Raw genomic sequence first — 25,329 nt, forward strand, 5'->3', positions numbered from 1 at the left:
TTTTGCCCTTCTGTTTACACTGCCGTTTATTCGTGTTTCTGAAGTCGACCGCGAACGGTGCACGGTGTAGCGTACGCGTACAGTTGGTCGCAAGGCGGTGGTAAGGCTTCCGATGCGAGTGAGCAGAGTGTGATATCGCACGGACGCGAAATAATGCAAAGTGGTCCGCACCAGTAGCAGCGGAGGATCCCATTTCGGTGGAATGCGTCCTGGATTGCTTGATTTCGTGTGGAAGTGAACGGAAGTGAAGTGTTGTTTTGCGGTGTGATTACCAGGAAGACGGTACTCCGGCTCACGCTGAGTCACCTGCGCCGGATTACTGCATCGTTCGGTGGCCGGCAGGACCGTGTGCTGGGCGGGAATTTAATTGGAAAAATCAATGTGTCATCATTAAGTCGCGCGAAGGAATGTGCCTCTCCAATTTCCATCCGATTTTGCACTGTGCGCGAAGGTGAATCGCACTGTTTGTGCACCGCGAATGGGTAGTGACCGGCCTACTTTGAATGCGGGAATCGGTTTCCCTAGCGACAGGAAGAGAGTAGTGTGCGACAACGTGTGCAACGTTGTGCTGCGGAAAGCAGCAAATCAAGCGTGTTTGTAAAAAAGGCTAAAGAAATTGTGAAGTAACTCGCCCAAAAGGCTGCCCAATTTGACAGCTATTAGCGAATTTTGGCGCACGGTCACGTTTAGTGTATTGTTTTTCTTTTTCCCCGGTTAACTGTGCTACTTTTTTACGATTGTCTGTGTGTGTGTGTGTATGTTTACGTTAATGTGGTGCGTTTGTTTCCCCCGTTTTTCACCGTGGTCTTTATTGCAACCAGCTATTATGTTTATGCACGGTGGGTGCTGTTGATCGTAAGCCCACTTTTATGACATAACGAATTGCCAATTCGGCCCAATAGAATCGATTCGAGGGGAAGAAAGTAAAGAATAAAAAAAAGTTGGTTCGAGCAGAGATTGAATCGAAATCGGAACCCCGAAAAGGAAGCCATCCATCCCGAAAGTCGCCGGACGCGTTACCTGCGAGATAACGTTACTTTACTTCTTCTTGGGGTTGGCGATAGACCGTGCTACCTGTTGCTGTTCTCTGTGGCCTGGTAAAATCCCAGCGTAAAACCCATTCTTCCACCGGTCAACCCGGATCAACACGAGCGAACGAAGCCGAACCGAGGCTTTGCGACACAGAACCGTATTCTGCTGAAAGGTCTCACAAAGGGCGAAAAATAAGACAAGGTAAGAATTCTTGAAGAATGCGAAGCATCTCTCGTCCGGGATCTTCCGGAAACGTTGCTCTTAACACAGATGCAAGATTACGGCGAGATCTTGTTCGATTCTAATTATATCTCACCATCCACCAGTGCACAAGATCTAGGTGTTGTGGTCATAATTTACACACTTCCTGCCAACAGTCTGTTACTGCCAGGATGATAACATTACCTGCGCGAGATATGATTTGTTCGTCCACACTGGGGCAGGGAAAGCGCACCGGCGTCCACGAGATGTGCGTGATTTATCGATCGTGATGATTTGGTACCGCTAAGCAGCAACAGCAGCAGCAGCAGCAGATCTCCAACCGGCTAAATGGGCAAGCTAATGGGATAATGGGATCCCGTCTCCCCCCCCATATCGTACACGTGTCGCACCTCATCAAGAAAACTCGTTTCGCGAGCTGCCCTTGACCGTGCGTCCCTTGCGAGGACGTGCGCACAACTGCTCTGGGGCTGGCTGGCTGGTTTGGGTAAAATATGCATTATTTCCGCAACACGAAAGGCCTGCAGGGAGCGCTAATGGCAAACAATTAGCAATTCATATGTGGAGACGCGAACAAATCGTGCGGTATCGCACCGCGAGTTTTGTGATTCATGCGCGCAGCTCGAACAGTAAAACACTTGAGCCCCGGGTGTTGTACGTTCGCTGTACGCGTCTTGTCAAAGCTCCGAACGACGTGATACACCGTGTACAGGTAGCTTGTTGGAAGGGAACAAGCAATACAAATGTTTTCACGTGATTCATCAATCCCGCATGCGAGTTGTAAAAATAGCTTGAGTCAGCACTTAATGAATGAGTGTCATGGATGCGTTTCCAGGGAATGGGGCATGGAATTTTGAAGGTTAAATTAGATACGCTAGGGTGGAAAATTTCGGCAGGGGATTCTAAAGCACCAGCTAAAGTTTGCCCAAAACGTACCCTCACAATCCTTCGGCAGTCTAAATAAACTATTAGATTAGTGAGTCAATTGGAGCGAAACGAACAAAATTAACAGTAGCACCAATATTGGATCAATATTTACCAAGTGCCAAGCTCAATTAGTCCTCAGTCGTCGAAAAGCCTATCGAATGGCCCCAAACATGCAATTGGACTTTCAACCTCACCCAGTGCCGTGCATCATAATAATACTTGTAGCGTTATTTTTTTATAATTCCCTACTTCACATGACGTTTAATAACAGCTGTAAAATGGCCACTATATGCAACCCGAGCTCCGGACGAGTCAGCACAAATCCGCGTTTCCGCAACTTCCCACCACCGGGGACCACCGGGTCGCCGATGCCACGAGCTTGACAGGCGAGGAAGCAACTGTCAACGGACGGGTTTTGTGGTTTATGCAGTCATTGCTATCGCGGAAAATTAATGCCTGCTAAATCAGCATTATATCGTATCGGGGAGCTTTGGGAGCTCACGGTAATTGTGTGCTTATTGGCTTTACACGGCCGTTTGTCCATTCCGACCAATTGCTCACTTCACACGAGGTGTTACATCACTGGACAGGTGGATTGGTTATCAGTAGCAGTGGTCTTATCATGTCCACTGTCAACATGATGTCCGGAGAATCTTGGACAGTATATACGCACACAAAAACAACAAAAAGAGTGGTGGTGGAGATGTTCAAGAGTTGTAGATCCCGCAGAGGGACTCTGCTTGATAAGGGCTTATCGGATCTTGCAAAAATAAATAAAATGAAACGCCATCGAGCGTGGCGGAGTTGCACTGACGGAGAGCACTATCCAGAACATTCTTCTCCAAAAACCTCCAAAAACGATTGCTCAATAAATAAACTTCCTTCCGCCCCACCCGAAAAAAAGCTGAGCCGAGACCTTCGCAGGGCGTGCTTATTTTCTTTCTGTTGATAAGATAATGCACTTTGAAGGAGTAATTCGTGTCAGGGGTAAAAATACCCACTCGGCAAAGGTGTGAACTCTACCGCATCGGGGGAAGATACGGGTTTGTTTTTGGAGTGCGCGTACACTGGCACGATGAAGCCATCGTCTCGCGTCGGATCTCGCGTCGCGCTACACACCTGGGCTGGTACCGTTGATAATGGCCCGCTCGTACGCGGGTAAAGCGTAAAAAATAGCAACAAAACTAAACGACTTAACAATGCCATAAAAAGCGAGAAGAGTACGATGCGGAGATGGCGAAGGTGCTGTGCTGTGCTGTGAGGCTCGCTGCCAGTCCTTAACGGTGGCAGCTGTAATAGGGCTCGAAGAAGGCCCGTCAAGGTTGCTGTCGATGGCATCTCTTTACCGAAAACAGTAATCACGACCGGACACAGATGCTCCGCACATCGGAGGTCATCGTTGCGGTGCAGTGGGCTTGACGCGTGTGTGTAATGCATAATTCAGTGCCGGAGATCAACCTCCTGCAGCTCCCGGGCGAAGTACCTCCGGGTGTTGGGATGACTATCTACTGTTTTGATGATATTTATTACCGATCGTTTGCGACCGAACCAGGACCGGAGGTGTGGAAGAGTTCGCATCTTCTGTAACGTGTTCGGAATCTGAAAGTACATTCCAACATCTGCAATCTCGCTAGATCACAGACAAAAACAACCAGAAGGAACAAGCACAACACTAGCTTCTCGCTACATAATAATTAAATTGTATTGCCCTGTTTTTCCTACTGGAAAGGATCGTCGCATCCATGGCAACCACAAATAAAAGCGTCACCTACTTGACGAGGTAATGCCCGCGTGTACATCTGCTTCTGTCGCTCAGCGTTGTATCGCCTCAGTGCACATGGTGTGGACTCAGGGGGAAAAAAAAGCTGGTGTAACCAAAGACGGCACGATCGTACGCTGCTGGGCGGGGATGAGCGCGTCTATGCGCGTGCCATACGTGCTACACGCTTCCGGTCGGTTAAAGCGTTCCGAGGGTCCGCACCATATGCGCAAGTCCTTAACGGTTGCCGCGCCATACCGTTCGTACAATACAGGGGTCCTTCTCGGATGGCGTGTGGATATATTTAGAACCCTCACGGCAGGGCGATCCTGAGCACGATAAGTGCGTTCCTGTGTAGGTGGGTTCCGTTGAATAAGGGTGCATTTTTGACAGTTACAGTCTCGGGAACGTCCTGCGTATGTCATCACCGGGTGAACTTTATGGTTCGATGCGGGATCCGCTGGTACGTTATCGAATGATGTTACCAGCTGTCGACGGGACCCAGTAGGAACCGTTTGTGGTCTCTGTATTTTGAACGTGTTGGGAACATCTTTACCACCAACCTTCTACTTATTATTTTCGTTTCACTCGCCTTCCAGCACATTTTGCTGTATGGTGTGTTTTAATAAATTTGCACAGCTTCATTACGCGTCGATCGACGCACCCACTCGGGAGGAGGTAGTTCATTTGTCACATTTATTGACCCCATTACGGAGATAGGGAAAGAACTCGATCGATAAGTGGGAAAGCACAGAGTTTAACACACCAAAACGATGTTGTCGTTTTTTTTAAAAGCAACGCTCTTTGAGGTTGGTTCCGTTTGCCGCACGAGCGAACTGTGTCAAGGTGGAAGATGAGTGTATGTTTTTATGCCTCCCAATGCAATGGTTCATTTTATCTCAAGGCGTTTGGTGGTAAAAGCAACACATGGTTTAAATGGTGACAAATGTTTAGTTATTACCGTAGCGGATCGGATTCGAATCGCTCCGCTACAACCGCTCGTTAGTGCAGCGCAAATGGCGGGTGATCGTGCGCCTGATTTGCATTCGTCGTCGGAATTGTTTTTAATCAAAATGCCACATCGATCGATCGGTTGTGAAGCTTATCAAGGAAGGCCTTATAATTATGACGTGGGAACCGAGGGGGAAATGATCATATTCATAATTTTGGAATCGAAAGCTTGTAGGCGCTATTTATGGTTGGGCATCACGTTTGGTGATAAATTTTGTTAATCGTCGCTTTACGTCATTGAGGTCGTATCCTTTAGATAACGATGGTTGTAAGTCTTCGTGTGTTTTTTTTTTAACTGAATTGCATTAAAACATGAGTTGTTGAAAAATATGATATAAGAAATTAATGTCCTTGTAAGTTATGAAGTGAAAAAGATGTGTTTGAATGTTCAAGGATTTTTGGGATGATTGCTTCATTTTTAAACCTTTATTACTCAGAGATGTCAGCAAATTACTTATGAATCTAGTAGGTTTAATAATATTTGTTGTTATTTCTTTATCTCTTTACAACTTAATTGATGTCTTTCAACATTTTAATAGAGTTTCAATATCAAGTGTTGATAAACTTATGTCTCACACTATATGAACATTGGAACAATCACGTGCTTTACCAGTTAATCAAAAATGCATGAAAATTGGAAAAAAAAACTTTTATAAAATATATATGTTCCAATAGAAACTGTTGGAAACCACCCTGTGTTGTGACGCTGTCGCAGGATGGAGATCAGAGATCGTCAACCGACCGGATGGATAAGATTGTTTTAATCTGTTGTATTATAATTGTATTTCAAGTAAACCAGAAAGTCCTAAACCAAAGAACACAAAAGTAACAAAAAAATATGTTGCCATGATTTTAAGCCAAATACATGGCAATAATAAATTAAACTGCGATGATGCTTCGATAACGCAACTTTTCCAATCAAAAACAAAAACAAAACGATGAAAGATTCCTCCCAAAAGATATGGTGTACCAACGGCACGGCGTCCGCTCGACTCATTCCGTCCTTACGAGTTCCCATTTTCATAATCAGAATTATCGTCTTCAGATGCGCTGCAATTAATTACGGCAACGGTTATGAAATCGGCTCGAGCCAGCTGGCGTGAGGAAATTAGTAGAATTTCTTCTTCACCCCGATTGCTGGACCCGAAAACCGATCAGAACACCGGTTCGAGCCCTTTCTCCCCCAGGTGGAACAACCGCTTCCGATTAGCGGTGCTTTTCACCCTTCGCGGTTGAACAACAACAAAAAAAATGAACAGAATGTATAAAACAACAAGCAAACCCCATCGTCGTGACATCGCCTTGTAGATGGCTCAACGGGACAGATGAAAACCATTTTTTAATTCATTACGTATCATTAGTATGTAAATTGTTGGCCGGACCGTTCGGGGCCTGGATTGGGTTTGGGCTTTCATCTTGATTCGCTGCCCTCAAAACTGCAATCAATATGCAGATAGTGAATGGTTATTGTTGGTTGTGTTGGTTGAGGCGAAAGCGACCGCGCAATGGTACGAAACGCATTCTCACCCCGTCCGCGATCGTGTGCAGGTCGTGTGCAACGATCACAACAATCTTGGCCCACCCCAGATTGGGGAGCCGCGTAAGCCGGGAAGCGGCGGTACGATGGATACCAATCGGAACGGAGCGATAGTTTTCGTAATCGAACGGGAATGGGTTTTGCGTTGCATAATTAAAGCCTCTTCCACATGAGTTGATCGTAACGATCGCTAGCATAGGTGACGCAGGCAAATGAAGGAAGTATAGACTGGGATCGGATTTTGGCCCGGGAACAATATGAAGCGAGTTGAAGTGTGGACAAAACAAACAACGAACGTGTCGTGTCTATGTTCGCTGAACCCTCATGACGTGACCGGGCTACCCATTAGTGCCCGATTCTGGTGCCAGTTGATGGACCGATACCGATGCCACAGTGAAGATATTGGCAGGGTCCGAACCTTTAGACCAGTTACCACCTGCCGGCTACTGACGAGCGACATCGGGCCAACTATTGGGCGCGATCGTTACGGAGACATCGCGTCTGTCCCCGCAGGGTTGGCGACATGTTTATTGCTACTATGCCGATCGGACGCTTTTATTGTCAGCGGAACCTAGCTCCGGGGTCTCCGGCGTCGGTAACTGTACATTGTTAATTTTAATATTTTATTTAGCAAACACGTCCGGACAGTACCGTATAGCTTCACCTGGGTGTACCACATTTGGACGGAACTATGTTTGGTTTGTTCGGAGGTCTGAGGCGCGATATGCGCTTATGTTGACCCGCAGCATTGGGTCGATTGTTCCGTAAGCTGGCGCTGTTGATTGTTTGCCCTCGATGGCTTGTGCTACCTTTTGCTGTCGTTATCAGCCGTTGCGTGCGGAAGCGTCCGGACTCTGTTGTAAGACGCTGGTACCTGGTCGATTCGATTGCTGGGATCAATGTCACCTGAATGGTACTATGTTGTTGAACTCGTAGATGCTACCCTCGTCCGACGTTCAATCCTCCCCAATAAAGTCTTCAACGGGAGAATAACGCGAGCTCTAGTTGACAGGTCCCGTTGGAGGGGGCGTTCGTTCATGACGTGTGTTTACTTTTTCAACGTTCCCGAGTTGGGGATGTCGAGCTGGATGTAGCTAGGTGTATGGGGTATGGTCTATAGCCGTACAATTCTCGTTCCTCCTTCAATGCGTGTACGAAATTTGAATAATCTGTCAGTAGGGAATTAAAATTAGCTGATCACTTGTCGTGTTCTGCGTTGTCCTCCTTCCAATTCCATTCCATCACATCCAGCCAAACCGCGAGCAAAGGCAGGGATCGTGGCGTTAGAATAATGGGGTAGTGGACGAAAAGGAAAAAAACTACACTCGCGAGTTAGAATGGATGCCTGCTGCAACAGTAATCCGATCACGTACACGGACCGGCAAAGCAATTCTCGTCTATAACCTATGGTTAGAATTTTAAACATCTCGCCGTGCGTGCCCGTCCACAGCATTTTATAGACTGGACCGCTTTTTTTTCAATGAACGGCTTGCTGTCGTGTTTATTGGGAGGCAATTGTATTTCGTTTTTTGTTGTTGTTAGATTTCATTTAACTAAGCGAAGAATGTCAGAACAGGGTGGGTGGGGGTTGAAATTGGACGATTTGTTAAACGCCTCAACAGTTCTCGTCGGGTGCGTGAGTTCTAAACGTGACCGGCGTTGTTCGGGGTTTGGTTAGTGAGCTGGAGTTGAAGTTTATTTGCAACATCAAACAATTGATTTCAACAAACTCGGTGTTTTTCAAATGGTTTTATTTTATTAAGTACTTCAGTGATAAATGGCAGCTATAAATGGGGCGAGAGAAGGAGCTGCAATTGAGGATGGTTTACCCGGAAGTCTTTTGTAATGATGATGATGATGATGATGATGATGATGATGATGCAGTTCCTGATTTTCGACTGAAAATGCACAGGGTTATCATATCATAATTGGTGATTTAAAGACCTATTGAGGGACTATAATCACCTTGTGTCTTTTGGCCCTAATGTACAAGGAGACACACGGGTAAGTATAAGATTCGAACTCATTCCTTGTTGTGTGAAGACTGACGCCGTTATCATGATGCCACTGAGCTGCTTCCGATATACATAGCAGCTACAGCTTCAAAACAACACTGAAACAATAGTACGTATAAAACATGTCAATAAATAAAAAAGGAGCAATGATCAAAGTCCTCCATTGCTTCAATGAAGCAATATTAAGTCAAGATGCAACCATTTTTAATTTGCATGAGAATCATCCTTTTGCATATTCCTTCAAAGGTTTTGCATAAATCACAATCCACCATTCAATTCCGAGCGTAAAAAGTCATTGCTCTTGCCAATTTCAATATTCTCGTGTTACTTCTCCCCTTTATCTTGCCCACGAAACAATTGCCCTGTTTAAGATTCCCTTTATGAAAATATTGATTGACGTGAAAGCACTGTATGTAAATGTGGCTAATCGTTGAATTTAGTTTTCTTCCTCATTTGTCGACCCATTCTTGTGGGTCTAACGGTGCAAGGTTTTACCGGGTGGGTTTATGCTTTCTCAGAACCTTCGATAGGTATCGCGGTAACGAGAAAAAAAAAACGAATGGAAATCTTAAGCCATTCTAAACACGTTGGCCCTCGGATCTGCCAATGGGGCGATGAGAATAATCGCCTTTTAAACTGCCGTGCCCTTGTGTGCGATGTGGAATGCTGTGTTAGTGTGTGGCTTTTTACCACCGTACCACCGTTTGCAACATCCGCAAGTCACATCTCAAGAGGCATCAATGCCGATCCGTCGTACGCAGCAAAGCAGGCACTAAACAATTAACAAGAAGGAAAGCAAGCGGCAAATGCTCTATTGCGGGTGTTGCATTCCTGGTGTTCCGTTTGTTCTCAAACCCTTGTAAGAGACGCGCGATCGCGCGCTTTGCTGTGGAGAATGGAGAGCACCGATATGAATAGAACCATTTGGTAGAGGTACACCGCTGAAGGGGGTGATTTTTCTACTCCTTTTACATGTTTATGTTGTACCGTTTAAGACCTCTCGACGTTTCTGGACACCCGCGCGCGGTGTCTATCTCTTCATCATGCAGAAAAGATGCTGATCGATGATGGATAACTGTTACGACGAGACAGGATAGCCCTTTCCATATGCCATAGCTCTAGTACAGGGGGGTTGGGATAGTGAGCGAGAAATTTTTGGGACATCTTCGGAACTTGCGAACTTTCAGGGCAAAGAGGTGCAGAACCTTGTTTCCAGAGCCCATATGAGAAGCCAACAGTCAACAGCTTACCATCCAAGTCTCGTTGCCGTAAAGTCTACAAATTTCATCGAAACAAACCATCACCTGTAGGCATTGGTGGCGTTGGTGGCCTATGGTGGCTCGATGCTCTCGGTACTTATGCTGTCCGAGAGATTGGAATGTCCGCACGCTGCACGGCGCACTGTTTTTCGAGACGTTACGGAGCAAAATTACCGTACCGCGTTTGGGCGCGTGATGGGTTCTCAATGTCCCAAGTGCCGTGCAGCGGTATCCAATATAGGTCCAACAGGACCGATCCACAAAGCCGCTACGGGGCAAATCCACCCGAATGGTGCATATTTTCCCCCCGACGATTAGAGGATCACGTCCGTCAGTGGTTTGGGCTTTGGTGCGCAAAATTTTCGTAACGGCACTTCGCTGAGAAAGAATTAAAAGTGGTTTATGCCGACAGTGGGGGGTCCCGCGGAGTGCTGGAGTGTTCACCCGATGAGTGATAGCGCCTAATGATATAACACCGTACGGTTCCTACGGTGAACGGGCGGCCACCGAGAACGGGAGAGAAGCTGGAGGGCTATTAGCGTGTCGTGTACCTTCTGGAAGCGCTCTGGAAGTTGGCACGATTTCTGGACACCGAAATAAGGGTCCAGGGAGGGCGAAAGACATTGAAGAAATAAAAGAATTCCTTTCGTCGGCAGAATCGTTTGTGCGGGGTTCGTGTTTAGCTGAAACATGTGGAAAGCTTCAAGTACGATGTCGGTCTGTCTGCTTTTTTTTTTTATTTCGCCGTGTTTTGTTGAGCAAATGCTTCAGGACATGATGATCGGGAGCGAACCCCGCAGGAGGGATGGGTTGTCGCGTCACGTGTGTGTGTAGGTCAGGTCTTTTTAAAAAGAGCAATTTCAATCGCTACAAATCGTGAGCATTAAATTCTTTCCGGCCGTGTTTTGGAGCGATTTTCGTTTCGTTCCCTTTGCCTCCAACGAAAGTCCATCCGCACTGTCAAGGCGGTGGATTATTTAGATTGATTTCGATTGAATCGTTGTAGTGGAGTGTGCCTGCGGTACTTACAACTAGCGTGTGCTGGGCAGTTCCGGGAACGGGGTTGGGGGGAAGCAAAACCACCCCAAACAACTCCCCAGCTGTTCCGGAGAGTAATTAATAGATCGAGATCAAAGTCGTGGGCCCTTGTTGCACGTTGTTGCTTCCGCGGTCATCAGCGGACAGCAGCCTTCACAGAAAACCCCACAGCGCACCGGTGGCACAACGGTAGAGGAAGAATGTTTACCCCAAAGTGGCAGCCCTGCTGGACGCTTAATTGCTGATTTGAAAGGTTGGAATTTGTCGCAAATGTCGTGCCGGACCGGGGCGCCCTTTCGGGCAAGGTAATTGGCAATTGGTTCCGCGAAGCACCGGTTACCCTAGCCGGAATGTGTGGTAGGCTGTTTTTGTTGTTGCGTTGGGTTCGGAATTGGTGCTGCAAAGTAGTTCTGCGTGGAACCGTCTGAGGTGACATGTTTGCTTTAATTAGTCGGTATACCGATTTGGATGCAATTGGACGCTAAAGCGTTTGGAAGATTTAGAACTTGCAGATGGAGATGGCTGGGGGAACAAATTCGAACTGATAGTCCGGGTTGTTGCTTTCATTTCAGACGAAATTGCCTAAATCCATAAACCATCATAAGATGCGAAGTTTTCCGGAATCACTTTCATATTTAAAGTTTCAAATGAATTAAAGACAACGTGGAGCTTTTAATATTTGGAAAAGTTTTTGGAAAATTGCTCGTAACGAGAAGACGTTTTTCCGGTTACTGCAAGAATGGAATTATGTTTGCTTCCATCTAAGTTGGCCATTCTTGCGAATTTGGTTCCGTACTGGACAAACGTTATTATATTCTTATATTATTCCTTATTCGTTATTCGTGATTATGTCGTATTATATTACGTTTTTAATATTCCAAATATGTGCCAATTTTTAATTACAAAAAGTGCTCCGTTCCCCAGTAACATCCCATTAATTCTGGAAAAGCTTCGCCTCCATGAATCTCCATGAAGTCTTCAGCGCGAATAGCAAACATTCTATCTCCCTTTCAGTGGCCAACTTTAGCGCTGGAAGCCTTTTCATTATTACTTTCTCCCATTAGGTACGGAGAATTTCCTTCGCCACCCAATCATTTGCGCTTTTGCGCTGCGAAGTAGCAGCCACGGCCATCGGATGATGCGATCGGATGCGACGTTGCCCGATAACGATAAATATGCATAACCCACCGGTCCACTGATTCCGATTCCCCGTGCACCGGGCTTGGATGATAGGTTGCAGTTGCAGTGCGCGTGTACGGTGGTCTTTGCTCCAGATAGCTCCGTGCCCGGCACTTTCACCTGCCACAAGCGCACAGGTGCAATGAATAGTGGTGCCACACCTCGCACCAGGAAGCCGATGCACTGCACGATGGTGGTTTGTTTTTATTGATCCCGGACACGGTGGCGCTTTAATTGCACCGCGCTGGCAATTAGACACTTGTCGGTGGAACAATTGCCACCCTTACAGCCGATAACAGCCCTTATTCCCGTGCGGGTTGGATTCTCTCGGTTTCAATAATGATGATGTGGATCTTAAATCAGACAAATCAGCTTCGAACTTTCAGTCAAACTTTGGCGATAAAACATTAGCTCGCTAGATTGCAAAAGCTCAGAAATTATTTATAACACGCTCGTTATTCATTACCTCATCGGCCGGGGTTTGGCCGGGGCCAACTTATCCCGCTGCAACTCGCATTGATATTCACGCAGCAAAGTTGAAGGGAAACAGAATGAATATTTATGTTATTCATATTGGTGCGGCGCAGATTTCGGTTGCATCGCGGACCCATCGGCATCGGCACAATCATAAATGGGCGGTAGTCACACAATTTGGTGCGGGAAGATTCCTCCAGCAATGGGTTCTAGCATTCGAGCACTGGAGCTGTCGATCAACAGCAATGGTCCGAAGAGTGATGAAGTGGATGTGCTGCCGTAGCGATGAGCGATGATGATGACCCGCTCCGGTATGCTCGGCACGTACCAACCGAAACCGGTGATGGTGGTATGGCTGGCCAAAAAAAAAGGGAAGTCCATAGTACGGCGAGATCGTTAGAGGTGCTTCCAGTAGAGTATATTTACTGCGTACCGCAAACGTACCACTGGGTGACCACATCAAGCCGGAACGTTACCGTCGTTGTTCAATTAATTGGTGGCTTAGTGGGGCATGATGATTTAGAACAGCAATCGCAGTAACTGTCCTGTACGATTCCCGGTATTTGGTTTGGTGCTGTGGTTGATGGTAATGACATTTCTAATTACTAATTATCATATCAACACGGCAGAGAATGGGTCTTATGTGTAAAGGATAAAGTTTCATCGGGTAATCGTCACCGACGAAACATTTCACACGCGCGCACGCGGGAACTTTCCAAACATTCCGACTCCCGATGATGTGGAGTGGAGGCTAAGGTGAAGGAAGAACTTAAAGTTTCCAATCCAAAAGGGTGGGTCGTGAAATAGGTCGAGTGGGTTGAAAAGATGGTTGAGATTTCCCCGTCCAATCGAGGGCGATATTGAAAGGGACAAATATTGCTACCCAAGTGAAGCTGGCAAACCTCTCGATAAGGACCGATTTTAACCAGCGTACCAGATCTTTAACGTACGATATGTAGAGACGAAGATGACGCTCGCGGTATTAATCCTATTAGCAACTTATTCGCTCATAGTCTTCCGTTGACTGTCCGGAGGGTAATTAAGCAAACGGAAAAGTTCCGGACGCGTAAAAGTATCTCAGCTCCTTCATCAAACCACTCGAACGGACCCGTGTTTCGAAGTAGATGATCATACAAACTACGTCTGTAACTCGGGCTGGAAATTATGTAGTAATGGCGTGGTAATGAGGTCGGGGTTTTCAGCCCCGCAGACGATAAAGTTAGTATCGAAGTGTGACTATTGTCAGGGCTCACGCAATATGGTACAGAATTTGCCTCGTGGCAGCACTGTTTGGAAGCTGTCGTTTTCCAAGTCGTCCAGAGATGGGGACTCATTTTTGCCAAACAAAAAAAAACCCATTTCGATCATCCCGATCCCGTCACATTGCGCTGCCTGTCAGTCGCAGTTTGATATTCAAAATGTACTCCACTGGTCCGGCTTGCGTCCCATGGCAGAAGATTGTTTTTGACAGTTAATAGTAAAAGTTTCAGCCAAATTCCGAACAGAAGGAGACAAGGTTAGAAGTTTACGGTTAGAATTCTAGGTTCCGGTAACTTTTACTCTTTACCGACGCTCTAACAATCTCGCTTTGGCATCTTGCCAAAGTTTGTGACTCAACCTGGGGAAAATGTGATGCATAATGCGTGTGTAAAAACCGATGGCGTAATGGTTAATCACTCCGTACGACATTCTCGACGGAATCGGCAAGACCCACATTGGTTCGGTTTTGTTTATTTTTTCTTGCACTCGGTGGCAAACATTTTCGTTTCCCCTTTGTTAGCTTTACGATGTAGTTACAACGCCACTAGAGTCACATAAAGTGTCATTAATCGATTCGTAGTATACGGCAACCGATTAAGTACGCCTGTTCCGTAAATGGCACAACGAGCACATTGTCGCCATCGATGGTGTCGGTGGAAGGTAGCGGTTGAAAAGGAAATGCACCACAAACTGCAACGTGAAACTAACAACATCCGTATCGTTCCGTTCGTGACGAAGGAATTCCGTACGGCGGGTGGCACTGTGTGATTGTTGATGATCGAAACCTCTGAGCTGCTGAGCTAAACGCAGTAGCTAAATGGCACGGAGGGTTCCCCTAAAGGGACAAAGGTTCGCATTTTGTTCGCAGCTGCATAATGTAGCTGCAAGTGGTGACTATTATTCCGGTCCCGTGTTCCACCATCAGCAGCAAACTGTGAGTCATACAGTGCTTCGCCGATACTTGAACGTCTTTCCCCATTGTACAGCACTTGCCAATACCAACAGCTCGTGGCTGAGTGAGTGAAGGTCCAGTTCAAGAGAGTGTGGAAAATGTGCTTCAAACATTCCACCACCGGTTGCTGCTGTTTCGGAGTGTAACCCGGGGGGGTAGGGCGGGAGCGGCGGCGGCGGCCAATTTTCAAATGCTTTTATTTCCCTACGAAGAATGCAACATTTTGCACCCGTGCCCGGTTTCACGCAGGAACGCGTCTTGCTAAGCATTTCCCAACCCCAAAACGGGCGGGAATTGGATCGAATGTCGAGCGGAAAATGCTTTGAAATTCCACACTTGTCGGGAGTTTGGGGGAAGAATTCTCGCCCACCACCCGCTGGTGATGTTCGGAAGGTTCTAAAGGGAATGGGAGCTATTCCATCACCATCTCTCTAGCAGCCCATCTCTAACCCGTTGACATGCGGTGCGCATCGGTTGCTGATGGAACGTGGAATCGATTGCCTGCCCCGTATGATCTCGACTAACTTCACTTTCGCTTCGAGGAATGCCCTCAAACATGGACACTGTTGGCAGTGCCGAGCGTGTGCTCCGTCGGTAGAAATGAAAGCAGAACATGGTAGATAATTCCACAGTTCTCGCACAGTTCGTTTCGCCCAGGGGTGATGTTGTCGCAAAAGGTGAGCTATGGTGTGGTGATGATGCGTAGCTTATTGGTATCATTTGTGGAGCTGGTGGAGCGTTCCGGTGGTGCAGGAAATTGGTGATTTGCAACTTCGCACATGAGTTGAGCGTATTCGTGTACGCGCCACGCGTGTGAAATGAGGGGAATATAAAGGGCTGTTAGGGAAGGACGTGTTATTTTCATTGCAACTAAGTATGATATTCAAAAGGGCAAATTGTGGATTTAAGCTTTGTCTTTTTGCGAACAGTACGAGTAAATATAACGTATATTAAGCTTATTACAATAATTTCTCATTAATTTTTAGTCCACAGGATGGGTGTGGCTGGAATACAATTCTGCCCTACATTTTCTTACATGGTTTGTTCCTTGTATCCCAGTGGAGGATCAATCCCCTTGGAGGCCCAGGGCGGAATTTGTCAAGGGGGGCCCATAATTTTGCTACGGCATTATCGGTGTTAGGGAGATGTACTTCAAACATGATGTAACAACACCAGCAAAGTCTCGGAAAGAAAGCTCCCTTGCGTACATCTCAGAGTTCTGTTGTGTAGCCCTGTAAACGGGCCTAGTAAGCTAGTCTCTATATATAAACGTTTGTATGCGCTAAGGAGAACGATAACGCCACTACTTGGATCGCCATTAGCTGGTACGAAATTCCATACAAAACCAGCTGTTTTCAGTTTGCCGATACCAGGAGAGCATCCACGGAAGAGGTAGCACCTAGTACAGCAATTTTGCTCGAAAACCGCCGAAAGGTATGCAATGTTTATACACTAACTTTCCCGTTGGTCGAGAAAAATTTCTTCTAAAACTACCAGTTTCCGAATGTATAATACCAGGAGAGCATGCACGGAAGAGGTAGCTCCTGGTATTGCGCCGTAAGGTATGCAATGTTTATACACTAACTTTGCAACCAACTTGCAACGCAATGCGCCGTAAGGTATGCAATGTTTATACACTAACCTTGCAACCAACTTGCAATGCAAGTTTGGTGCATGCAAGAAACTTGCAGCAAGATGGCGCGCAACATGGCGCCCAACTTCGTACTTGCATGCAACAAACTTGCATGCAAACTTGCATACAAGAACTTGCATGCAAACTTGCATGCAAACTTGCATGCAAGTTTGTATGCAAGTTTGCATGCAAGTTTGCATGCAAGTTCTTGTATGCAAGTTTGCATGCAAGTTCTTGTATGCAAGTTTGCATGCAAGTTCTTGTATGCAAGTTTGCATGCAAGTTCTTGTATGCAAGTTTGCATGCAAGTTCTTGTATGCAAGTTTGCATGCAAGTTTGCATGCAAGAATTTGCTTGCAAGAACTTGCATGCAAGTTTGCATGCAAGCTTGCATGCAAGTACGAAGTTGGGCGCCATCTTGCTGCAAGTTTCTTGCATGCACCAAACTTGCATTGCAAGTTGGTTACAAGGTTAGTGTATAAACATTGCATACCTTACGGCGCATTGCGTTGCAAGTTGGTTGCAAAGTTAGTGTATAAACATTGCATACCTTACGGCGCAGTACCAGGAGCTACCTCTTCCGTGCATGCTCTCCTGGTACTTTAAATTCGGAAACTGGTAGTTTTCGAAGAAATTTTTCACGACCAACGGGAAAGTTAGTGTTTAAACATTGCATACCTTTCGGCGGTTTTCAAGCAAAATTGCTGTACTAGGTGCTACCTCTTCCGTGGATGCTCTCCTGGTATTATACATTCGGAAACAGGTAGTTTTCGAAGAAATTTTTCTCGACCAACGGGAAAATTAGTGTCCTGGTCCTGGTGCAATTTCGTTTATACTTTAAAGTCACAAAGTCGATATTCTTCTCTGCATTTAATTTATCACATAGAAAAAAATGTTTTATATAACCAAGGAAGATATTTTTGATCAATTTTCTACCTTGTAAATTAATTTTTTTTGCTATAATTTAACTTTGTTATAAAATTTTCAAAAATCAAACAATAGGCACAAATTTATTGGGGCCCCCAAAACGGCGAGGCCCTAGGCGACCGCCTACTCCGCCTACCGTTTGATCCGCCGCTGTTGTATCCTCAACGATATTTCGTTATAAACAAAGAAATGTTTTAGTACATCAAGAATTAATAATTTATATAAATTAATTAAATTATAAATTAATAAATTAATTTATTTAGCTTAAATAAATAAATCAAATAAATGAAAGACTCCAGGACTAGTTGAGTATTCGTAATCAACCAAGTAATTACAGTTAAATTCTTTGTTAACCAATCAAGTTGCATCGTAATAGAAAAATAAAACGGAAATCTTATGCGACCAAAGGCGAAAGATGCGAATATTTCGGTACATCTGCTTACTGCTCTGAAAATCATTGCAAAATTAACCGTGTCACGTATATCACCCCTCCCAACTCTTGGCCAAACTAACACAAATCTGCAATGCTGTATTTTGCAAGCTGTTCACAAAAAAAAGATCGAAATCGAGGAAGAAAACAGAACAGCTCAGCTGCTGCGTACCTCTTGGGTCGATCCGTACCGTTGTTGCTGACTTGCTGGCGTCACTTCCGCATCTCGCATCTGATCGTTTACGCTCACCTGGTCCGTTCCCGCAAACTTTGTGGATGGAAAAGTCGTTAGCTAGAGCGCCACCCCTTCTTACCTTTGTGGCGAAAATGAACCAATTCCTTTAGGGTAGCGGATGGAAAAAGAGAGAGAAAAAAACGCAGTAAAACGAAGAGAGATAGAAAAATCATGCAACACTAACGCACCGTGATTAATATCGAGAGTTTACGTAGACATACATGGAAAAAAAATCCTGTTTTTCTATTGCTGCTTTCCATGGGGTTTTCCATTGTGTCCCTTGCGTAATTAAATCGCGGCTGCTTCGAGACCCTAAAGCGCACACATATTGAAGGGACCCCGTATTTGATCGTTTTCGTGCTTCGCGCAAACGAAAGGGAAACACACACACACACACACAAGCGCATATCAGTCCTGCAGGGATGTATGGACGCATTTTGTGCTGCATCCCGTGCAGCGTTGGTATGCAGGGCCAGGGTAGCGGCAGAGGGATGGATGCAACATCTGCTCGACTGCCATGACCGTTGCGCAGCGTCGTATACCGCTTGCCTTGCGATGCAGGACGGGCGTCCTTTGCCGGTGTTTGGTCCTTTGGGCTAACGGTACGATCGGCAATACTTTCCACTCGGCTGGCGTACCCCCGGTGGGAGAAAACATTGTTGGTGCATGGTGTCGGTGAGAAACGTTAGTTCACGTTTTCCTCTGGCCGATTGCGGAAGGATAGTGCTGCAGTGTCGTGTGCAAAACGGTTGGTAAAGGTTACAGGAAGCATAATTTAATCGAATGCCCGCCGTGATCGGTGGGGAGTTGTCGCTGGTGTAAATTATTGCATTTATACACCCAGCCCAGTAAGGTGTCCAGTAAATGGTGCCGGGGAGGATTCAGTAACGAGGTTAAATTATTCGCCATGAAGGACTTCCTTCCCATTGGCAGCGATCTACCAGCAAACCGGGACGTCTTGTAACGTGATGTTAAACAGTGGCATATTTATTGTCCCCGAAAAAGATGAACCGCGGCGTTTCCCTCAGCAAGCAAGAACTGGGAATGAGGTTTTAAAATTAAATTTCAAAAAAGTGGTGGATGTTCGCGCGGGTATTCCCAGAACCCAACCAGCAAATGCAAATACACATCCCCACAGAAAAAGGGCGGAACTTACCCTACGAGTTGATTGCATCTCAACGGAATCAGTCGTCGTCGTCGTCGTCGTCCTCGTTGTTGGTTGTTTCTGATAAATTATTTCACCATTGCGAACGACCAGTTGAAATGGCAAGAAACGCGTTCGGTTGCACTGGAGGACCGACCCCCAAGAGGACGCGCCGTACACACAGACTCTCGCGAATGAATCTCGCGAAGTGTAACGCAAACACTGGCGCACACAATGGCCGTCGTTGATCGGTTCGGCGTGAAGCATTTTCCTTCATCCCGGAAGTGCTTTGTCTGCTGATGTTTGTCCGATCGAAGTGTTCCGGTTCTAGCGTCGTTGTTTGTGTGGAGGCGTTGCGTATGTTTGCTTTTCGACTATGCCGATGGATTAAGGTTGTGATATTTACAACCACCTTATCCCGGGAAGCACCACGTCGGTGGGCCAAAGGAGTGAAATTAATTTAATCTTGCTCGGGTACTACTAGGTGGAAATCCGAGAGTTTTGCGGTTGAGATGGTTGTAAAGAGTGGGAGCATTTCGTGCACCGTGACCCCAAAAATGTACACATCGGTTTGCTTGGTGGTGCTTTTAAAATGTTAATTATTCCTCCTCGAAAAAGCAAAACAAAAAGGAGCAATCCTCCCAATATGTTTAGAACGCTTCTAATCGTTGTCATGCTGTGATTGTTTCGTTGCAGATGTCACGTTCCAACTTTGCCCGCTCACAGAGCAAAGTTTGGTTTGGCAATGAACCGGACTGTGGACAGTACGGGGGATTCCGGCCCTATGGCTATCAGCTGCACAGTGGACCAATGTCACGACCATCGTACCCTGCGTTCGACGACCTTGAAGAGGAGGACGAGCTGATCGAGGAGCAGGCAACGAATGCGAAAAGCGCCACCGGTGCCACCAGCTGGGCTGAAACCAACCGCCAGGGAAGCCCTGCCAGTCACAAAAGTCAAGTAAGCGTGTGTGGGAGTTGCTCGCCTTTGTTTTGTTTATTTATATCTTTTATTTCTTTATCTGTGCTCCCAACAGGACTCGGGGTTTTCGGACACGGAAACGTCCCTTAATGCGGGCCGTGGAAGCCTGGCGAAACGGGGCAACATAAACGATAGCCAGTCGTCTTCCGCCGATAAGCTTACACCAAAGAGAAGCGTCAATGAGGAACTGTTCGCACGGTCACCTTCACTCAACAGTAGCGCCCCAACACCACCGACAGTCATCCGGCGGCCCGCACCGTTGCCGGCATGCGAGGTCGACGGAACGGCTGCGGCAGGAAGGCGTTTATCTTACGGTGAACCAACCGAACCGCATGGATCGGAAAGTCCTCGCAGTGTGTCACTGAAGCGGGGTCGTGTTATAACGAAAAACAGCCGTGTGAAGCGCAATCTCAGTGAGCAGTTGAGTAATTCCAGCGAGGAGATGATCTCATTGGACAGCAGCGAGCTGTCGAATATCCTTAATCGAACGATACACGACAAAGGTGCGGATGCGGCATCCGATTCGGATGCCAACAATAACACCGTGAAGGGCGAGCCTGTGGAGCTGCCAACGTACTCGGAACTCTATCCGACCCGCGGCACTTCGACACCCATTCGTGGGCAGGCGAAGCTGTACCGATCGTTACCACTGTCGCCGGGCCAGCGGGCACCACCGGTACGACCGATCGCGGCACCTTCGGGGACGGATAATTTCTACGACGAACCGAGCAACAACACCTCCAGCACGGTGAGTGATCACGCGCTGTACTACACGATCTACGACAATCCGCTGCTGAACGGACATCAGCCGGCGGTCCAGGGTTGGCTCGATGGATTGCGGTTCTCGTGCCAAAGTGAGGTGATGTCGATACTGCAGACCAAATCCATCGCGACCGAGGCGGGACGGTCACTGAAGCTAACCTCCACCGTGGCGGTGAAGATACTGCGCCATCTGCAGGGTAAAGTGGCAACGCTGCAGGGTACGTTCGAGCGCGTGGAGCAACTGTTTGCCGCTGTCAGACGCTACCAAACGCAGCAAGATGGCGAATGTGAAGAGGACGAAGAGGACGAGAAGGAGATCTACCAGAAGGTGGCTCCGTTCGTGCATGGGCTCGCGACCGATATCGATGCGTTCTTGCGCAAACAGCAAGGTACGGATTACTTCGGCCGCGAGTCTTCCGAACGCGAGGATCGCAAGAAGTTTGCGGAGAATGCCCGAGCGCTAGCGGACATGTTGGGCGATTTGCGAGCAGCTACCTCCAGTACCGATACGTTCGACTACCGGTCCGTGGAGGAGGAGATACAGATCGTGAAACGATACTTCCTCATCACGGTGCGGCTGATCTTCAAACACCTGGTGCGCGTGATCGTGGACGCTGTGGAGGGCGCCCGGTGTGAACTGATCCTGCGCTCCAATCTCAGCTACGTCGCCAGTCTTTCCAATCTGGACTACGGTGGGTTGGCCTCACTGAACGATGCGTTCATTGCGAACGGTACTGTCCGTGTGCTGCTGCTGGTGTGCGTCGAATCGAAGCTGTCGTCCGTACGGGCCCTTGCCCTTCGGGCACTGGCGACCGTTTGCTCCACGACGGAAACCATACGCCAGCTCGAACGCGCCGACGGTCTGGAGGTGCTGCGGGACATCCTAGCGGCGGGTGATACGGACCGGACCGAACCGGAGCTCCGGGAGGCAGTGTCGGTGTTGACGCAGATTAGCGCACCTTGGCACGGTGAAGAGCATCGGCTCGACGGACTGAAGCAGTACGTCCATGCCATCGTCGAAGCAATTACCGGTAAGCGAGGGACGAATCGGGCATCATGTAAGGTTGATTTAGGTATTGTTATTTAGCACGTGACAATAACCTTTGGAATGCGAATAATGTTGGGACATGTCGTGCATGTGCCATTGGCACTGTTGACACCTGTTGAATGGCTTTCGCTGGGTGGAAAAAATATGAGCAATTTTTGGAATTAGCCCTGCAGTTGTTTTTGTGTATCGAAGGAAAATTCCTGCATTGCGGAATGTTTCCTTTCCTGGTAACGCTTGCTGTCGGAATGATGTCCCATCATTTTGGGTGAAAAATTCGGATACAGCAACAGTGGGAATAAAATTGAATTGAAAATGTAGAAGAAGATATATTAACCTCAAAATTGGAAGTACCCCTCCGGGACAGATTAAACTTTCCTTTGCGGTTACAAGCAGGTTGTCCGACCTACCACAGTCACAATTGTACCGTCACACTGCCGTTGGCAACGTGTGATGTGATTTATGTGGAAAGTTTCACCATTACCGTGGCCATTTGCATTTCATTTGAGTTGTGTTGAGCTGAAATGTGCTTAATAAAATCGTCTGGCTCGCAGGAAGCATGGTGTAGTTTTCCCGTTCCGTGCATGCAGCACGAATCCCCATGTTGCACAAGGTCGTTGTAATGAAGACCGACACAGCACACAGGTTTTTTTTGCTGATGTAGCAACTAAAAGTAACGTAAAGCGTGTGTAGCGAGTAGAGTCCTTCTTTTTTCGCATTGCCTTGAGCTGACCATACCCGTCGGTAAGTTCGTAATTAGAAGAATTAGCGTTGGTGCTAGTGCAAAGACGGGCAGTAAGTAATTGGTGGATAAAAGTTCGCTTAACAAGATGCCAGCACTACGGTCCGCAACGGTCAGCAAATTGCTCCTCGGTTGGTTTTATCCAGCGCTGGTTGATGCGGGAGAAAACTGTAACAGAAACGAGCGTCGTATTAATTTTCTATTTTATTTCTTTTTTCTCCTTCCGCCACGATGTCATCGTGTCTCAACTGGGAAACAAAAAAAAAACTCGATGCGAACTTGAATGGAAACTCCCTTGGCCTGATTGCCCGGTGCAGAGATCATCGAGAAGACAAACTGCTGCCAAACGTTGCTGCTCTGCTCGGCCAGCCTGAACAACATGACGCGCATCGAACCGACGGCCGTGTACTCGGTGATGTCACAGGATGCGGTCGATAAGCTGAGAATAGCCACCGAACAGCGTGGTCCCGGTGCATCCATCTTTCTCTACGTAAGTATGGCTGTGAAACATGCAAGTAAAGTGCAGTAAACAGCTTCATCTTTTTATCGCTGCCGGTGGAAGCCGTTTAGTGGCAGCCTAGTTTATCATCATCAGCCTGATCATCCTTCTTTTACGGTGTTGTAACGCGATGCAATAAAGGGCAAACGATGCGTAACATACGTCACACGGGATGCACTGTACGTACGGCAGGTTTCCTAAAAGGACCTCACCGCGTAAGATCCACCAGACGCTGCTCCTGTTGCCAGCTACGGGGTAGTGCTTTGTTCGGGCTGATTGAACCAATCAATTCGGTGCGGTGAGGCTGTTGTTTTACCTTTTTTTTCCTCCCTCGCGCCGCTTCGTGCAATTTATGGCGCTTGCGAAACATCGAATGTGTGAAATATTGCCCAAGAGCAGCCAAAGGACACATATTGATGGATTACCGATGGGCGTACCACTATTCGCAAGGTGTTATCCGATTGGCTTCACAAATCGGTTCCGATACAGGCTGAACCAAAAAAAAAAAATGCCAGAAAAGGGATACATATTGGCGTGAATTGATTCGTTTTTGATGAGATGACATTAATCCGGTTCGTGGGACGATACGTCCCGTGACACCGCTCGGTCCGGAATGCAGGAAATGGTGGGCTAATCGCAGTATCGTTTTTCTTTCCCCCTTTTCTACCGCTGCAGGAACAATTCACGGCGACGCTGTACAACATGTCAGCCAACTGGAAGTGCCATCATCATCTAGCCAACCGGTCCCTGCTCGCCTTCCTCGTGACCGTGCTCAGCCAAAAGTTCCACGAGCGGCTGCCGAGCGGCGTGGAGTCGGAGGCACAGCGCAAGACGATACGGAACATTCTTCACGTGCTGTCGCGGTTACTGTCCGGCGGTAGCCTATCGTCTGGCGCATCACTCGAGCTGATCGAGACAACGGTTGGGCCGACGTTGGCACGCATCGAGCGTACGCTGGATGGGACCAGTGAGCATTATCAGGACATCTCGCACGTCAGTCGGCGGTGTAACGAAAGCCTTACCACACGGCCACCGCAGCACCGGAAGGAGGGCGGAGGTGTCGGTGCCGACGGTGGACAGAGCACCGTCCCGGTCGGTGCACCACACATTACCCGGCTTACCATCCGCCGGGATCCGGTTAATGGACCGGTGATGGTGTTGGACCAAAACCGACAGGAGAGTTACGTCTGAGGCGGAATTGAATTATTACGTCAGAGTCCTTGTGTGTAGAACCGAGCTTATGGGTGGGGGATGGGGACAAGGAGGCGGAAGAAGGGACGAAAGAAACCAAGGAATGCTTGTGCCATATAGCGAATGAATGTTGTGCCGAAAAACGAAACTGAACGATTCCTTTCGAAGTGCCTTCGAAGAGGCCATTATAGGGGAAGTGTTCTAGTAACACTAAAGGACATCGCGTGTCAGTAGATGAAGGTCGCGAATTCCGTATATTTATCTGTATGTATGTATGTATAGTTTGTTTGTGTGTGCGTCTGTACCACACGTCGTGAAACCAGAGGATCTAATATATTCGAAAGGCTCTATGTTTTGTAATTTATCTCCCAATTCTGTAGCTCGTAAGGAATCAAACTACCCCAAAAGAGTATGTGTAATGTACATGTACATATATGAGCGAGAGAGAGAGAGAGGACGAACGAAAAAGAAACGAATATACGATGAACTAAACGAACAAAACGAGGCAGAAAAAAAATGGTGTCAGCATTCGAAATCTCCTACTGACTGGTGCAGGACAGCGTAATCTAGAACAAATTGAAAGCGAATGCTAAGAGATCAGATGAAAGAATTCCAATTTCCAGCGAACATCTTGCACGCATACTTCTGGTTGACAAATTCATGAGGGATCTGATCAAAAACACGAACGGTCAAACGTTGGAAGACTTAGTCCGGGTGTTTGTGTGTAATTCAAGCATATTTTTGGTATATTTTAGTATCGACAAAATAACAAAAAAAAACAGGACATCGACGTAATGCTACCGAATGGACAATGTTCTGTCGGTACTGGTAGAGCATCATTTTTAAGATGTTGCCCTGAACCGAACCGAGTCAGCCCAGGGAATTAACATTTTGACCGGATATGTTTGCAATATGTTACGAAACTCTTCGGTGCGTGTGAGCCTGGGAGTTTTGCGAAGAACATGATTTTGAAGTTTCGTTTCGGTTCGCCACGCCACTGAATGGGAGGTTTGTTTTTTTTTTTGGATGGCTTTATCTTAATGCGGTTAGTTGTGGAACTGATATCATCGAGATCTTT

General features: G+C 47.1%; 1 protein-coding gene across 1 annotated transcript; it reads left to right on the forward strand.

Moving 5' to 3' along the window:
- Positions 1-122: 122 nt before the first annotated feature.
- Positions 123-24,733, forward strand: LOC128300955 (uncharacterized). The gene is made up of 5 exons (XM_053037219.1): positions 123-1,233; positions 19,728-19,991; positions 20,068-21,805; positions 22,879-23,051; positions 23,736-24,733. The coding sequence occupies exons 2-5, from the start codon at positions 19,728-19,730 to the stop codon at positions 24,249-24,251; spliced, it is 2,691 nt and encodes an 896-aa protein (XP_052893179.1). The 5' UTR covers positions 123-1,233; the 3' UTR covers positions 24,252-24,733.
- Positions 24,734-25,329: the final 596 nt, after the last annotated feature.

The sequence above is a fragment of the Anopheles moucheti genome, chromosome 3, assembly GCF_943734755.1.
Source record: "Anopheles moucheti chromosome 3, idAnoMoucSN_F20_07, whole genome shotgun sequence".
Taxonomy (NCBI): domain Eukaryota; kingdom Metazoa; phylum Arthropoda; class Insecta; order Diptera; family Culicidae; genus Anopheles; species Anopheles moucheti.

Bases quoted from the DNA above. Each gene is read 5' to 3' on its own strand.
- LOC128300955 (XM_053037219.1), top strand. From the start codon at position 19,728: ATGTCACGTTCCAACTTTGCCCGCTCACAGAGCAAAGTTTGGTTTGGC. The intron at 19,992-20,067 runs GTAAGCGTGTGT...TGCTCCCAACAG, and splicing joins CTGCCAGTCACAAAAGTCAA to GACTCGGGGTTTTCGGACAC. The intron at 23,052-23,735 runs GTAAGTATGGCT...CTACCGCTGCAG, and splicing joins GTGCATCCATCTTTCTCTAC to GAACAATTCACGGCGACGCT.